Source organism: Saccopteryx bilineata, chromosome 7 (genome assembly GCF_036850765.1).
Source record: "Saccopteryx bilineata isolate mSacBil1 chromosome 7, mSacBil1_pri_phased_curated, whole genome shotgun sequence".
Taxonomy (NCBI): Eukaryota; Metazoa; Chordata; class Mammalia; order Chiroptera; family Emballonuridae; genus Saccopteryx; species Saccopteryx bilineata.
The window spans coordinates 6,929,024-6,942,983 of NC_089496.1; the positions used below are offsets into that span (position 1 = coordinate 6,929,024).

General features: G+C 38.6%; 1 protein-coding gene across 11 annotated transcripts in view; it reads left to right on the forward strand.

The window, feature by feature from the left end:
• Positions 1 to 2,158: 2,158 nt before the first annotated feature.
• The window catches only part of CACNA2D1 (calcium voltage-gated channel auxiliary subunit alpha2delta 1), a 591,296-nt gene continuing 579,494 nt past the window's right edge, over positions 2,159 to 13,960 (forward strand). For 3 of the 11 annotated variants that reach the window (XM_066238146.1, XM_066238147.1, XM_066238149.1), the window contains exon 1: positions 2,163 to 2,719. In XM_066238146.1, the coding sequence (XP_066094243.1) occupies positions 2,625 to 2,719 (95 nt within the window). In that variant the 5' untranslated portion in view covers positions 2,163 to 2,624. Of the gene's footprint in view, positions 2,720 to 13,960 lie in introns of all 11 variants that reach the window. The other 8 variants (XM_066238142.1, XM_066238148.1, XM_066238143.1 and 5 more) reach the window with 5 other exon arrangements.

Genomic DNA, 13,960 nt, shown 5'->3' on the forward strand with positions numbered 1-13,960 from the left:
TTGTGTAAATTGCTGTGCTCTATCACACATAAGAAAAGCCATATTATGAATATACTCATTAAAAAGGTTTAGGTTGATAAAAGGCAATAAATAGCAAACCATAGAACAGAGCCCTGAGCAGTGATTTAGACTTACAGTGGATAACCAACCCTTTCAGAAATAATTGTAGAAGCAATATCTTTCTTCAACAGCTTCAAATATTAGAGAACAGAGTGCTTCATCAGAGTGATCCAAAGAAATTGAGCTTTGGCTCAAAGGCCAACAACATTAATAATGAAGGCTGACTTACCTTCTCTAGAAGGTATTACTTTTTTTTTTTAATCTTTAGACTCCTTTTTTTAAAGATAGAAATTGGAAACGGTATACCTTAGTAGGAAGTCTGAGGTCATTATTGAGATAATTGACAGAATATATTACAAAAATATTTTCATGTAGTGAGACTATTATGATACCAACATATCATGTAGACAATAATGGGCATCTAATTCTGCTATTTGTAATCCGCATGCTGGGGAAGAAAATCAGCTTTCGCATCATTACAAATTGGAAAAGAAATGATTAACTTGACTATTTGGTTATCTAATTTTGGAGTGGAAAGCTATCTCCAGTTATTGAAATCTCCTTCCGGAGCTGTTTCTTCATGGCATCACACCCCACCTCATGTTTGCTAGCTCCTGCTGCCATACTCTATGCTTAGCATAAAACAAAGTTAAGACTCTGTGGGGTGCCTTTGTGAGGCCTCTCAAGAGTAGAAAGAAAGAAAACAAAGAGCAAGAAAGAAATGTACATAATATAAAAACAAGGCACCAAAAAGGAAAGGTAAGGGGGAAGAAAACATCACTGGGTTAAGAATCTTAAAATCACCCAGACTTTGAATTTTGCTAGTAAGTAGTAGTATGTCTTCTCTGTTTTGGGATGTTGTGGTCAGAGTTGGACCATCAGTTCCCAATACATAAGGGTCTTTCTCTTTCATAAGCTCCCCCTGAAACTAAAGAAGGGCTAATTAACAATTTTACACATAATGCAGGATGGTCATCCCCCCAGGGATCATGTTCTTTGTGCTTCATATCAGAAGTGCTCTAATACACTATAATAGGGAGCTTAAGAATCTGAGATGTTCAGGAAAATCTTTCCACTGCTGGGGTGCCAGTTCCCTCCTAAAAATGGCTTGTGTGGTTGGGAGTGGCCTCATCCAGGGCCCTTCTGTTCTTTCTACAAGAAGGCCTTAGCACACCCTACCACTGCTTCTACGGGGGGTGGGGGGTGGAGGTGCAAATTGGCTAGGCAGCGCTACTCCTTAGCTCTCTCCACCTCCCTTAACTGCTCCTTCGTATTTCAGGAGCTTTTCTCAAATTGCTACCCTTTTCGTCCCTTCGTCCCTTCACATTGACAAAGTGAACTCACCCTGGAGCAACCCCATCAAGCAGGGCAGCCGAATGGCTAAAGCAGGGCGCTTGGAACCTTCTGGAAGTAGTCTTACTAGGATGGTACAAAGCCATTTTCGCAGCACTGTCCTCCTCAAATGGAGACTTCGTTCCTCCAACTCTGTCCTACTGAATGGCAGGACTGGGAAGATTTTATAGCATCAGGTGCTTCCCCGGATTGTCCACAGCCCGGGCCCTGGGGCTCTGCTCTCGCCAGGTGAACCATACCTGGGGTGGGGCCGCTGGCCCAACTGGCATTCAGCCATGCCAGAGGCGCTAGCTTCTGGCACTGCCGGGCAAATAAACAGTGCCACCTGGTAGAGAGTCAAAATTGGTGCTTTAAAAAGCAAATACAAACCTCTCCTACATTTGTTGTCAAATCACTTCTGCACAATTCGCAGGCAGGCAGAGGATTCTGCGCCCGGGAAAAGGGCTGGGGGAACGCTGCCTGCATGTGCAAAAATAACCACCGAAGACGCAAGTCAAGTCCTGGGCCGGGGCCTCTGCAGCCTGTGGATGCCCGCCGGGCTGCTGGCTGTCCCCCGGGAGCCCCGCGGGGCCGGGTCCACTCCTCCTCCGCTCGCCGGGCGGCGGGAGCAGGCGGACTCCGACTTCAGGAGTTCCTTTCTGCCTTGTAAGGAGGGCTGCTCCCGGCCCGTCTCCGCCCGGTCGCTCTGACGCCCAGCCCTCCCGCTGCCCACCCCCAGCCGCCTCCCTCTGACTTGCCGGGAAGCCAGACGGAGCCTCTCCCTGCCACAAGTCTCTCCGCCTGCCATCCCTCCGTTCCCACGTCCACCCCCGCACCCCTCCCGAGAGCCGCCACCCCTCCCGCGCCCCCGCCTCCTTCTCCTCGGCAATCAGGGGAATAAATCAGGGAAGAAATCGAGAGGGGGGAAGCGAGACAAGGAGAGTGCGCGGGCGCTGGCAGGCTCGCCCAGGTCTGTTTCCAAAGTCGCCCTTGATGGCGGCGGAGGCGAGGCCGTGGCGGCGCTGAGCAGTCGACGCGCCTGAGGGTCCGCCCGCCGCCGCCCCTGCCCCGCGTCGCCTGCGCTCCGGCCCCGCGTCGCCTGCGCCCCGGCCCGGGCGCGCCCGCCCTCCAGACGTCTGCGGGCCGGGCAGCGCGCTCCTCTCCTCCTGCGCTTCCCGGCACCGTTTCTTCCCGGCTGGGGAGGGAGGCGGGATTGATCTTCGATCGCGAAGATGGCTGCTGGCTGCCTGCTGGCCTTGACTCTGACACTTTTCCAATCTTTGCTGATCCGCCCCTCGTCGGAGGAGCCGTTCCCTTCGGCCATCACGTAAGTCTCCGGGCAGCGCAGGGCTGGGCGTGCCGGCCGAGGGTGCCCCTGGGCTGGGCGCGGGAGTCCGTTCCCGATCGCGGGGCTCTCCTGCCCGTGGGGGTGGGGAGCGAGCCGCGCTGCAACCCGGGGAGGCCGAGCCGGAGGGGCGTGCGGCTCGCCGCTGGAACGCGCTCCGAACCGGCGTGTCAGAGGGGCTGGACGCGGCGGCCGCGCTGTCCCGGGAAACGTCCGCCGACGACGGGCGGCGACTCAGCCCTGCTCTTAAAGGATTCTGTAGACTTAACGAGTTTATAAGTACGGGGGTAAACAAAGTTTCTAGCCAGATAGCCGCTCTCATCAAACCTAGTCTAATAAAAGTTGTATTTTCGTTGGGTATTAACAAATAGGTAATTTCAGTCTTGTTAGTATAGCTTGGACTTCTGCACTTGGCCTCTGGGATGCTAATTGCTATGATGTCCAAACTCCTTTCGATCCCAAATTCCTGGGCGCACTTGATAGCCTTTCTGATCAGAAGTATGCTCGCTCCCCGCCACTGAGTACTGTCCACTCAGGGGTCTCTCCGATTCTGGACCACGCTTTCCAGCCTCCCTAAACTAACCCTTTATTTGAAGCATCTAAGTGCCGGAAGACACGCGGTTCCTGTTCTTAGAATGAATAGAACCTACTCTTTGAGGGAGGGACTGAACGTTACCAGAGTCTCCTACAATTTTCTCTTATTTTTAACATTTCTAAAATAACTTAAAAAAAGAAAAAAACACTTCGTTGCTATTCTGGAAATAGAGTGCTTAAAGGTAGTCATGTAGTCACACGGCAGGAAGGGAATAAAAAATAATTCTCATCTCTCCTAGGTAGGAAAAAAGAATCAAAGTCAGTGGCACATAAAAATATTTTTAAATGCGCCGAATAGCCTATCAGGCATTCTGGGAAAGCTTTTATTTTAGTTCTTGAAGCTACTTTAAAGCTTTTGAGAGTAGATAATCTTAAACGGATGAGTCACTTTAATGCATTTTACATAACAAAAACAAAGCCCAAGGTAGCCTTCCGGTATTTGTGATGTTGGGAATTATTTGCTGTCCTTTTGTTACCGAGTGCTGAATTCTGGAGTTTTTGGTGGATACAACAGTGAATCTTGACCAGATGAAACCCTACAGCTATTATTTAAGATCCAGCTTGCAGTATTTATTACATTAGGTGTCAGTACAAGCAGCTGACGGATACACATTCTAACCCAGCAAAAGGGAAGTGTCTAATTTTTTTGTCATTGATTTACAGTCATGTTTCTTTTAAGATAATCTTAAATAAAAATAATTGTGGATCCTTTTTTGTTATGAAGCAAAAGTAAATGTAATCTGTAGATCTTCATCAGCGTCATGTTCCAAGCGGATATTTCGAAACCTAAAAAGAGTTAAGAATTACCTTAAAGACGCTTCCAAAATTATTTACTCTTATTGAAAAATTACACTTTTACTCTTTCTAGCTTGGCCTGTACAGCAAGAACTCAAGTGACTCACTTGCATTTTGTGTCAAATAAAGAAGTGGCTCTTTACAAAAGGAATCCGTGTATTTTACACATGTTTCAAGTCTTATTTTTAACTGACAGTTTATCAATGTTTCTATCACTTGGAGGGAATGCATTACCATACCAGTGAGGAAAACTATGACTTTAAATTCCAACAAAATACAGCCTTTTATTCCTGAACATGCCATGGTAAAAATCCTTATTGTAAGGATAGCTGCAACACATCATATCCTAAAATTAAAATAACTAAAATTTCATGGTCAGAATTTACTATAGTCAAGAAAGAAAATAAATATGGGTAAAAATAGGAATTAGGAAACCACAATTTTTTTCCTTGAAAGGATTTGAAATTTATTTTTTAGCAATGGAAATTTAAGATGTCTTTAAATATATGAAATATTATTTCATGAAGTAAAAGCTTAATAAAAGATTTGTAGATCTAAGTCAGTCCCCTATACTTAATGTTAACGATATTTTTGTAAGGGTTCTGCATCTTTATTTATTTGAAAAGTTAGTAACACCATCTTCTGAGGAGAGGACAAGTGATAGTTGATATCTGTACTGATTTATGAATAAATGTTATAAAATTTTTTTTAAATGCAGCATTATTTTTATCAAGATGTGATGCCAATTGCTTTTCTTGCAAGAAAAGAGTTCATATGGAGTGTTGAGATTGTCAGGATCAATTTCAAATCTTTGGGAAAAATTTCAAGTTTATGAAAATAGTACAAAGATTAGAGCATTCACTGAAGGCACATTATTATGCTTCTATGTATACATTTCTCTGGAGATCATTAGAAAATTTTTTGTTTCTTTTGACAATTTTGTTTTTCAGAGGAAAGGTAATATAAGAAGTTTTGATTATCAGAAGAGGATGCCATCAACACTATAAAATTAATTGTGCACTTACTGGAGTGGGACATGAATTAGAGTTAGTAATTCATTTTTTTTAAAGAGTGTTTATAATATTAAGGACTAAAATTTTTTTAATAAAACAAAATGATATTCTAAATATCTTTAATTTTCTGCTCTCTGCTTTCTCATATATATTCTCATAGCATATTCTTCTGTGTTACACTAGTAAGCTGTTCTAAGTATTAATACTAAAATAATTTTTTTTCAGACAGGAATTTTGATACAGTTCTTTTGCTAGGTTAGGTTTTTCTTGTGGATATGACTGTCTCCATAAGGTGTAAAACATAAATATGCCACATGTTAACAACCACCTAATGCATATTGGTTTATATATAAAGGGAAAATACATAATTTCCATGTTATAGTATGCATATGTTATATTGGTAGTTAAAATATAGTTTTCAAAAAGGCAGCTCTCGTTTGGTGTAGAAATAATTTCTTGACTCATATGTGAAAACACTTCTATTTTAAAACTTAGTGTAATATATATGGTAGCCAATACAGTAATGGTAATTTAAACCTGTCCCTTTTAATTTTAGAATCTATTTACAAATCTTTTTTTCTAAACTTTGTAGTTATAACTACTCTTCATGTTAAACTTTTATCTCTGTCATATCAAAATGCCTATGAGTCAAGAATAATTGGTTGAGAGACCATATATGGAATTTTAAAATAAACTATAATGGAATAAATATATTAGTAAGAATGATAGCTACCTACATTAAATAACCATAACATCTTATAAAAGAATAGTACTTTGAGGTTTAAAATCTTAAGATGTATATATTTTTTGTTATTAGCACATTTACATTTAAAGATAGTAGAGAAGAATTTTTTTATGTCATTGGAATGGATATGTTTTCTATGTGTTAGTGACATAGTCACATTTATTTGGGCTTAGCAATTTCTATTCACATACTATGTATATAAGAAAATGCCTTATGATCAAATATGAGATAAGATATTAAATATAAAATCAACCCCCCAAACTATGAACATTAATAAATTCCTATATTAGATCTTTAGTTTGTTGTCATCAATTTAAACACATTTATTATTCTACAGGTGTGTTTAAAATATGCAACAGTAGATATATTTTTCCATATAGCTACTAATATGTTTGTAATTTATTAACATTTATAAATAAGTATATTTGTAGGTGTTTGGATTAGCATTTGAATGAGAATTAGAGCAACAGAAATGGATGTAAAGCAAAAAATAATTATAAATATACAAAAAAATCTAAGCTTATTATGGTTTATAACAAGGAGATAAAATGTGCCTTTATTATTTCTTATGGCTTTCACTAATTTAATTTTAATTCAATAAATATATATGCAACTGGAATCTATAAAGCAAGTTCATTTTGAAAAAGATTGAAAAATCTATTATTCTTTTTTCAAAGAAACCTTGCTGCATAAACACCTTTCTGTTATTTCTCTAGTATTGATAAAAATAACATAATACTGTCTCTTGTAGGGTTTATACATGGTAAAGTTTTGCAAAAAAATAAATAACACATGCAAATTATGTATGCAGATTTAGTATTTATAGTTAGTATATATTCATAAGGAATAACAATGCATTTAGGAATTTTAAAAATAGTTTTAAAAATTGTGCACATAATAAAGTATATTATTTGATATGTTCTTTAGGGTATCATTATATAAGGCACATATACAGAAATTTCTTTTTCTTGTTTTTCAATATACATGACATTTTCAAGTAAATCTCTTCTTTACATCTTGTTTTCTCTGTGTCTTCAAACTCTTTATAAAGTTAAACTGGAGATTTAAACGGTTAAAGTAAAATATATTTTGAGCAAATTGTCAATATGTTGATTTCCATCCGCATCTTACATGTATGGACATAATCGGTTCTAAAACAAACCTGCTTAGACAGAAGTTTGAAAAAAATCAAAGTTTGTTTCAGTATTTCTAAGAAGTAACATTTCATTGTTATTAAAAGGACAACCTTTCACCATTTGTAATAAAAGAGCTCTCTGTTGTAGTATTTCAGAAAGTGTGTAAGCTACTTACCATGAGGAAAGAACTCTGTTATATTTCATCCATTCCAATGTACTGAAGGCTGATCGTGTGCATAGTGTGGCTGTATCACACTGTGTCAGCCAGGCCTCTTCATGGACTGCCTGGCTTGTTCCACAACTGTTCCCACATGGCCGCTTTCCAGTAAACTTGGAACTACACAGAGATAGCCAACTATGTAGCTGACATACAGTTCTTTTATTTTCTTTTGTGTGCACAAGAAAAGGAAAATGGTTTTGTCATACTGTTTACAGAGTTGAAAGAAAGCAGGTGTTGAATTCAGTGTCAACTGAGGTAAAAACAGTAGCACTTTGTGAAAAATACTGTATTAACTATCTTTTCCTTGAGGGTCCAAAATGTTAATGTTGCATAACTGAATACATTGTCTAGTTTGTATTATAGTATTCCACTCAATGATATACTTCATGTGTGTGCAGTCATATATATTGGGTGGAATGAAAGTAGGTTTACAGTTGTCCATTTGGAAAATAATACAATAATTAATAAATAATGATTCTAGAATAAACTTTCACGTACTCACGACTGTAAACCCACCTTTGCCCCACCCTGTATGTGAGTGCACACATGTGTGTTTTTATAAACTTCTTCAAGTCATCTGCTGGGATAGAAAAAGACCTCAGTAAGGTAAATTTATTAACAAATGTACATGCTTTAAGATCTTTCAATTTATGATTGCTTCTAGGAATGTAATGTAATTCAAAACATTTTTATAACCGTAGCATTTAGAATAAATGATTCTTCTTGTAAAGAAAATCAAATGAGATATTGTATACAAAACCAACTTGAAAATGTTCAGGTCATAAAGTGACAAGTTATTACCATAATAGATTAGAAACAAAGGAAATATGATCCTAAAGACAATTTTGCCTTCTTTTAAACAAAACAAGTACGAGAAGCTATTGCACATGGAATATTGGGTATTTATTAAAAGGTCTTTGCATGCAAAGCAATTTTATTTCTGCCATTTAGATAGGGGATACTTTTAAATTTGTAAGAATTAAATATATTTGGCATTGTGACATTTTTAGAATAAAGGATTAATGTGCCATGTTTTAAAATTTTATTTGTAAAATATAAACTTTCAGGTTTCTTTTCTTTATAGATGTTACATATTTTGTTGTAACTCAACACACATGATTAAACTACTAATAGCAATCTAAAAAAATGAGTCAAGTGATCATTGCTCCTTTAAAATTTGCCATTTACACAGATTCTAACAAGATCATAATCAAGGAAAAGACTGACATTGTGACCTCAACAAACCAGTGCACTTTTTCAGTTAATTTCAGTAATTCAGAATTAGGCTCTTATACGTGAAGTAATATTTAAAGTTCTGTTTGAATATGAATGTGGATATTTCTGGCTAAATGTTATTTTAACATTTACTTCTACTGATTTTTTTTTTGCCATATGCTTCTGCTGGAGTAAAAAAATTAGGATATATTTTAAATTCTATATTATAAATGGAGGAACTACTTAAGCTGGAAATGATGGCAGTGGGAAATAACATTGCTGCCCATTTTAAATACTTCAGAATTGGGATACTCTTACTGTCAATTTGAAGTATTTTTATTTCTGAGTAATTAAAAAATTTGTTGTGATAGTCTGCCTAATTTTGAATTCTTTTTTTCAAATAACTAATTACTAGTTCTTTCTTTCACACACACATATTTACTATTAATTATAATTTATTATTTGCATATAACATTAAATCAATTGAGGGAATTTTTGGTTTGTTTTCTCCCAAGTAACCTGTTGCCAGACCTCACTTCCAGCTCTCCATCTCCTTCGATTCTTCTCTCTTGGTTTCAGGGACTCCCTCTGACCGTGGGGCCTTTCTCTCTATGGGAAATTGTCGAGGGATTTTGATGCACAGATAAGTCTGTCATACATCAAAACTTTCACATAAATTGTCAAACAGTCTAGACAATTGTATCTTTTGACATTTGCCTGCATACTGTGGGGACAATTAGAGGAAAGAGGGAAAGAGCTAATAAAATTATTCTGTCTAAGGTGCCATTGTCAGGCTATGTAAAGGGATGGTTAAGCATTAATGATGTCTTATTTTGAGGATTAAAAGAGGACTAGCTCAGTAAAATAAATTAGGCAAACTGGGAAAATCTCTGGTTTTGAAAAAGTGATCAAGAAGCATTGTGGTACAACTGCTGCCTGGCCTTCGCCTGTGTGCGTGGGCGGATGGAGGAGCGGTGGGTCACAACGCTAATGGCGCTACAGGGAGCACTTGCTTCCTTAAACATTTCTTATTTTTTCTCCATTTTCTGTGTGAGCTTGGTAATCCTGGATATGCTGTTTTTATAACATAATATTCATTTTTAAATATGTAACTATTCAGATAGGAAAATTCACCTTAGAAACCAAAGACAATAAAATTATTTAGATCTCAAAAAATAGAAGCAAACATTTTTTTATTTTTATAAAAAAATAAAAAACTAACCCTGGGGAATTAGTTCATTGGATAAGAAATGTTACTGTAGCCCTTCATTAAAAACTTAGGTGCTTATACTCAAGAAAGAAATTATAAATTTTTGCCATTAGAGTATAAGAAATGAAATAACTTGTTATTTAACCTTCTACGTAGTATACTTAAGATTATTTAGATTTCAAAGTGTATAGTACATCATATTATCTAAAACAATTTTAATTTCTCTCAATGTGCCCCGCTTCATATGTTTTAAACATCAAATGAAATTAATTCAATAACTAATACAATTATTATTATTTAGTACAAATTAAATAGTACACTGAATTACATTCTGAGCCTCCAAACTGAGGAAAAGAGTCCCAAAATAAGACAGTCACAACTCCAAGCTGATTGTGAAGTAGTGGAACTCATCAAAACATGCCAAGAAAAAGCACATAGCATGTGGAAGAAACATGGTCTGTTCCATGTTAGGCCCAGGGCTTTTGGGTGGGAAGAGATGTTGGTGGGACTGGATGATTGTTTTAAGTCTGACTTTTACAATTTTTGCACCTCATGTATTTCTACATGACCTGGAGGGAGACCGGCTGTGTTCCCAGCACATGGACATTTGTGGTAGCCCAACTCTGCATACTCAAATTTGGCCTTCATCCTAAGATTTTTAAGTTAAAAGTAAAAGTTATAGGTTTTGAATCACAGCATCTAGAAGATGGGTTAAAGAGGACCAATATTTGAGGCAGAGACAAGGAGAAGAGCAGTTAGCAGACACCATTGCAGTATTCCGAGAGTGAGAGATAGCCAATGTCTAAAGAGCAGTGGCCGGTGGAGAGCAGAGCAGGTGTGAAACATAATGCATAGATGGGATGTGAGGGGCTATTCATTCTGGGATTTGGGGAATCGGGTAGAGAGAGGAGTTAGAATTTAAGATCTCTAACAGATAGATCATGTTACACTGAACTTTGTGGACCAGAGTACACAGGAGGAATACCAACTCGGTGGTGGGAGTAAAGGTAATAGACTCACTGTCAGACATTTTGAGTTAGCAGTATCTCTGTAGATGATATTAGGCAATTTGAAATACATATCTGATGGGGATCTAGAAACAAATTCAGAGAGCAATCTTTAAAGGCAGAAAAAAAGGTTCACTCATTGATTTAACAAATATTTATTTAGTATCTGTTCTGATAGGCATTGTGAGCTTTTAAAGAAGAACTTCGGTCTGTAGTTTAATTTTGCAGCGAGGTCAGAAAGATGAGCCCTTTAAGGAAGTCACCAGGCCATTGAGGATATGAATGCAGTTTCAGCAGCATGTTGCTGACTGAGCCTCCGGAGTTGGTAGCAGCTGAGACTAAAGGTAGCACGAGTCGCGAGGGATTTGACAATGCGAGGAAGGGGAAAGTGGTGTGCGGTAAGTTCAGAAGAAGACAGTTTAAGAATTTTGGCACTCTTTTTCTTTGTTTGAAAATAGGACTTACATTAGACTGCTTGGGATTGCGAGTGGCAGAATACCATAAGACTATCTTGAACCAAAAAGGGAAATCTTTTTCAGTGGTTGTGGAGCTGGATGATCAATTATGGGAGTTAAGGTCAAGAATGTGCCAAAAACTACAGAAAGGGATGGGTCTGCATCACGATCAGCTCTTGCTCCAACCTGAGGTTTTCTTTGACTCCTCCTTCTCTGTTCCCTGCAAACTGGCTGCATCTGCTTTCCAGTGTTGATGGTGTTGAATAGCTGCAAGGCTTTGCATGCCTTCCATCAAAGCTTTGTACTAGTTTGAGACTAGTTCAAAACAGCCTCCTAGAGAAATACTGACCATCTGAATATGGTTTCGATGGTCATCTACAGCCCATTTAGTTGTGATCAGGAGATGGGATTTGGAAAAAGGACTCTGGTTGCCAGAGCTTGGGTCACTCTTCCATAATCTAGTCCAGTCTCATTAGGAGGGAGGTAGTACACTGCAACAGGCCAGTTGCTATTAGCATGGGTAGAGGAAGAGGTGTTTCTTCGAAAATGGCTCCTGAGCTTGGGACATGTTATAGGGCCAACTAAGTTAAGCGTTACCAGAGGAAAGATTAGAGGGAGAAGACCAAATGTCAGAGGGATGAAAGAGATGACAAAGACCATGATTTTGGGGTAATGTTCTGACAGGCAGGTGGGGAAGGGTTCAAGAAGAAAAACAATGTCTTACAAAGTCACTTTTGAAAGAAGAAACAGCCCTTTTAATTCACTGAAGATTTTTTTTGGAGGAATGTTTCAAATTACATATTCCATTCTCAAGAAGGAATGACATGATTCAGAAATGCAGCATATACACAATGAGTAATTTTCAAGCTTTGAGATACACAGGTTAGAGTTTTCCTTTATTTGGTAGTAATAAGATTCCAGTTCATACCTCTGTTGTGTCTGGATACAGCAACATTTGGTCCTTTTTTATCTTTCTTTCTCTTTCCTTTCTTTTTTTTAGTAGACATTGTCAACTTGAAGATCCATGCTGTTTTGCAAAATGTTATTAGATTTAATAAGTATATGTGTTTACGGTAGAAAGGAAAAGCAACAGGAAGGAACCAATAGAGGAAATAGTTTCTGTTTTGGTAATTTATCGTTATTTATCAATTTTGTGACCAATAGGAGAGGTTTACTCCCACACACTGTCCCCACCTTATATTCAGTCTAGCAAAAGGCAGAAATTGGAATTGGAACAGTTCCCTGTCAATTAAACAAAATGATAAATTGGATAAGATAAGAACCCACTAACAGAATATTCCTGCAAAGCATGGTCCTGGCCAACCCTCGAAGAAGCATCTCAGGTCTCCTGAAGTTCTGGAAATTCCTGGCAGCTGCCAGCACATTGTTCCCTGAGCTTCCAAGATGACTGAATGAATGGTTTGTGACAAGAGATAAGATTTAGAGTGCACTATGAATATTTTCCTTTTGTGCCTTCCTCTGTTTTTTTTTTCTCATAGGTATTCACAGTTTACTTGAGCTAATTCTGATGTCTCTACTGCAGAATGTATGGACACTAATACTAACAATTTTTATGTTATATATATTTATATATATATATTGCTTTATGACATTTTTGAGCTCCTGTTCACCAGGCACTTTGAATTAATAATCTGCATGTCTTTAAATAACCCACCCAATTTTTGCATCAGTCCCCTAAGATAAATATTATTATTATCGTTTATAGATGAGGGAAGTTAAATTTAGAGTTTTAAGAACTTTATGAATTGCCTTAGGAGCAAAATTTGATCTCAAACAGCTTAATTCTAGAGTCCTACATTTACCTTCTGTAGTTGGCAGGACCTTTGACATGTTGGCGCGCATTCTCTCACCTGGGCCCATCGTGGCTGGGTGAATGTTCCAGCAATGAGGTTGAGGGGAAAAGAGTCAGTATGAATTGGAGCAGTCTCAGTTTCTCCACATGCAGAACAAGGATAATATTACGTTAATCCAGAAGCATGGTGTTATTCTATGAGGCGATACGTGGGGGGAAATTTGAAGGTCTGTTTTATTTGTTTTTTTTGTTTGTTTTTTGGTTTTTTTTTTACAGAGAGAGAGAGAGATGGATAGATAGGGACAGACAGACAGACAGGAATGGAGAAAAATGAGAAGCATCAATTATCAGTTTTTCGTTGCAACACTTAGTTCATTGATTGCTTTCTCATATGTGCCTGACCGTGGGCCTTCAGCAGACCGAATAACCCTTGCTCAAGCCAGCGACCTTGGGTCCAAGCTGGTGAGCTTTGCTCAAACCAAATGAGCCCGCGCTCAAGCTGGCAACCTCAGGGTCTCGAACCTGGGTCTTCTGCATCCCTGTCCAATGCTCTATCCCAGGGGTCCCCAAACTTTTTACACAGGGGGCCAGTTCACTGTCCCTCAGACTGCTGGAGGGCCGGACTATAAAAAAAACTATGAACAAATCCCTATGCACACTGCACATATATTTTTTTAAAGTAAAAAAATCAAAACAAAACAAAACAAAAAAACGGGGACAAATACAGTATTTAAAATAAAGCACAAGTAAATTTAAATCAACAAACTGACCAGTATTTCAATGGGAACTATGGGCCTGCTTTTGGCTAATGAGATGGTCAATGTTCGGTTCCATATTTGTCACTGCTAGCCGTAACAAGTGATATGACGTGCTTCAGGAGCCGTGACGTGTGCGTCCCGCGTCACCGGAAGTAGTACTGTACGTGAGCGACGCCGCACTTTGCGGTGCCACCACATACAGTACTCCAGGAGCACAGGGTGCGGATGCATCCTGTGCTCCTCTCACTGACCACCAATGAAA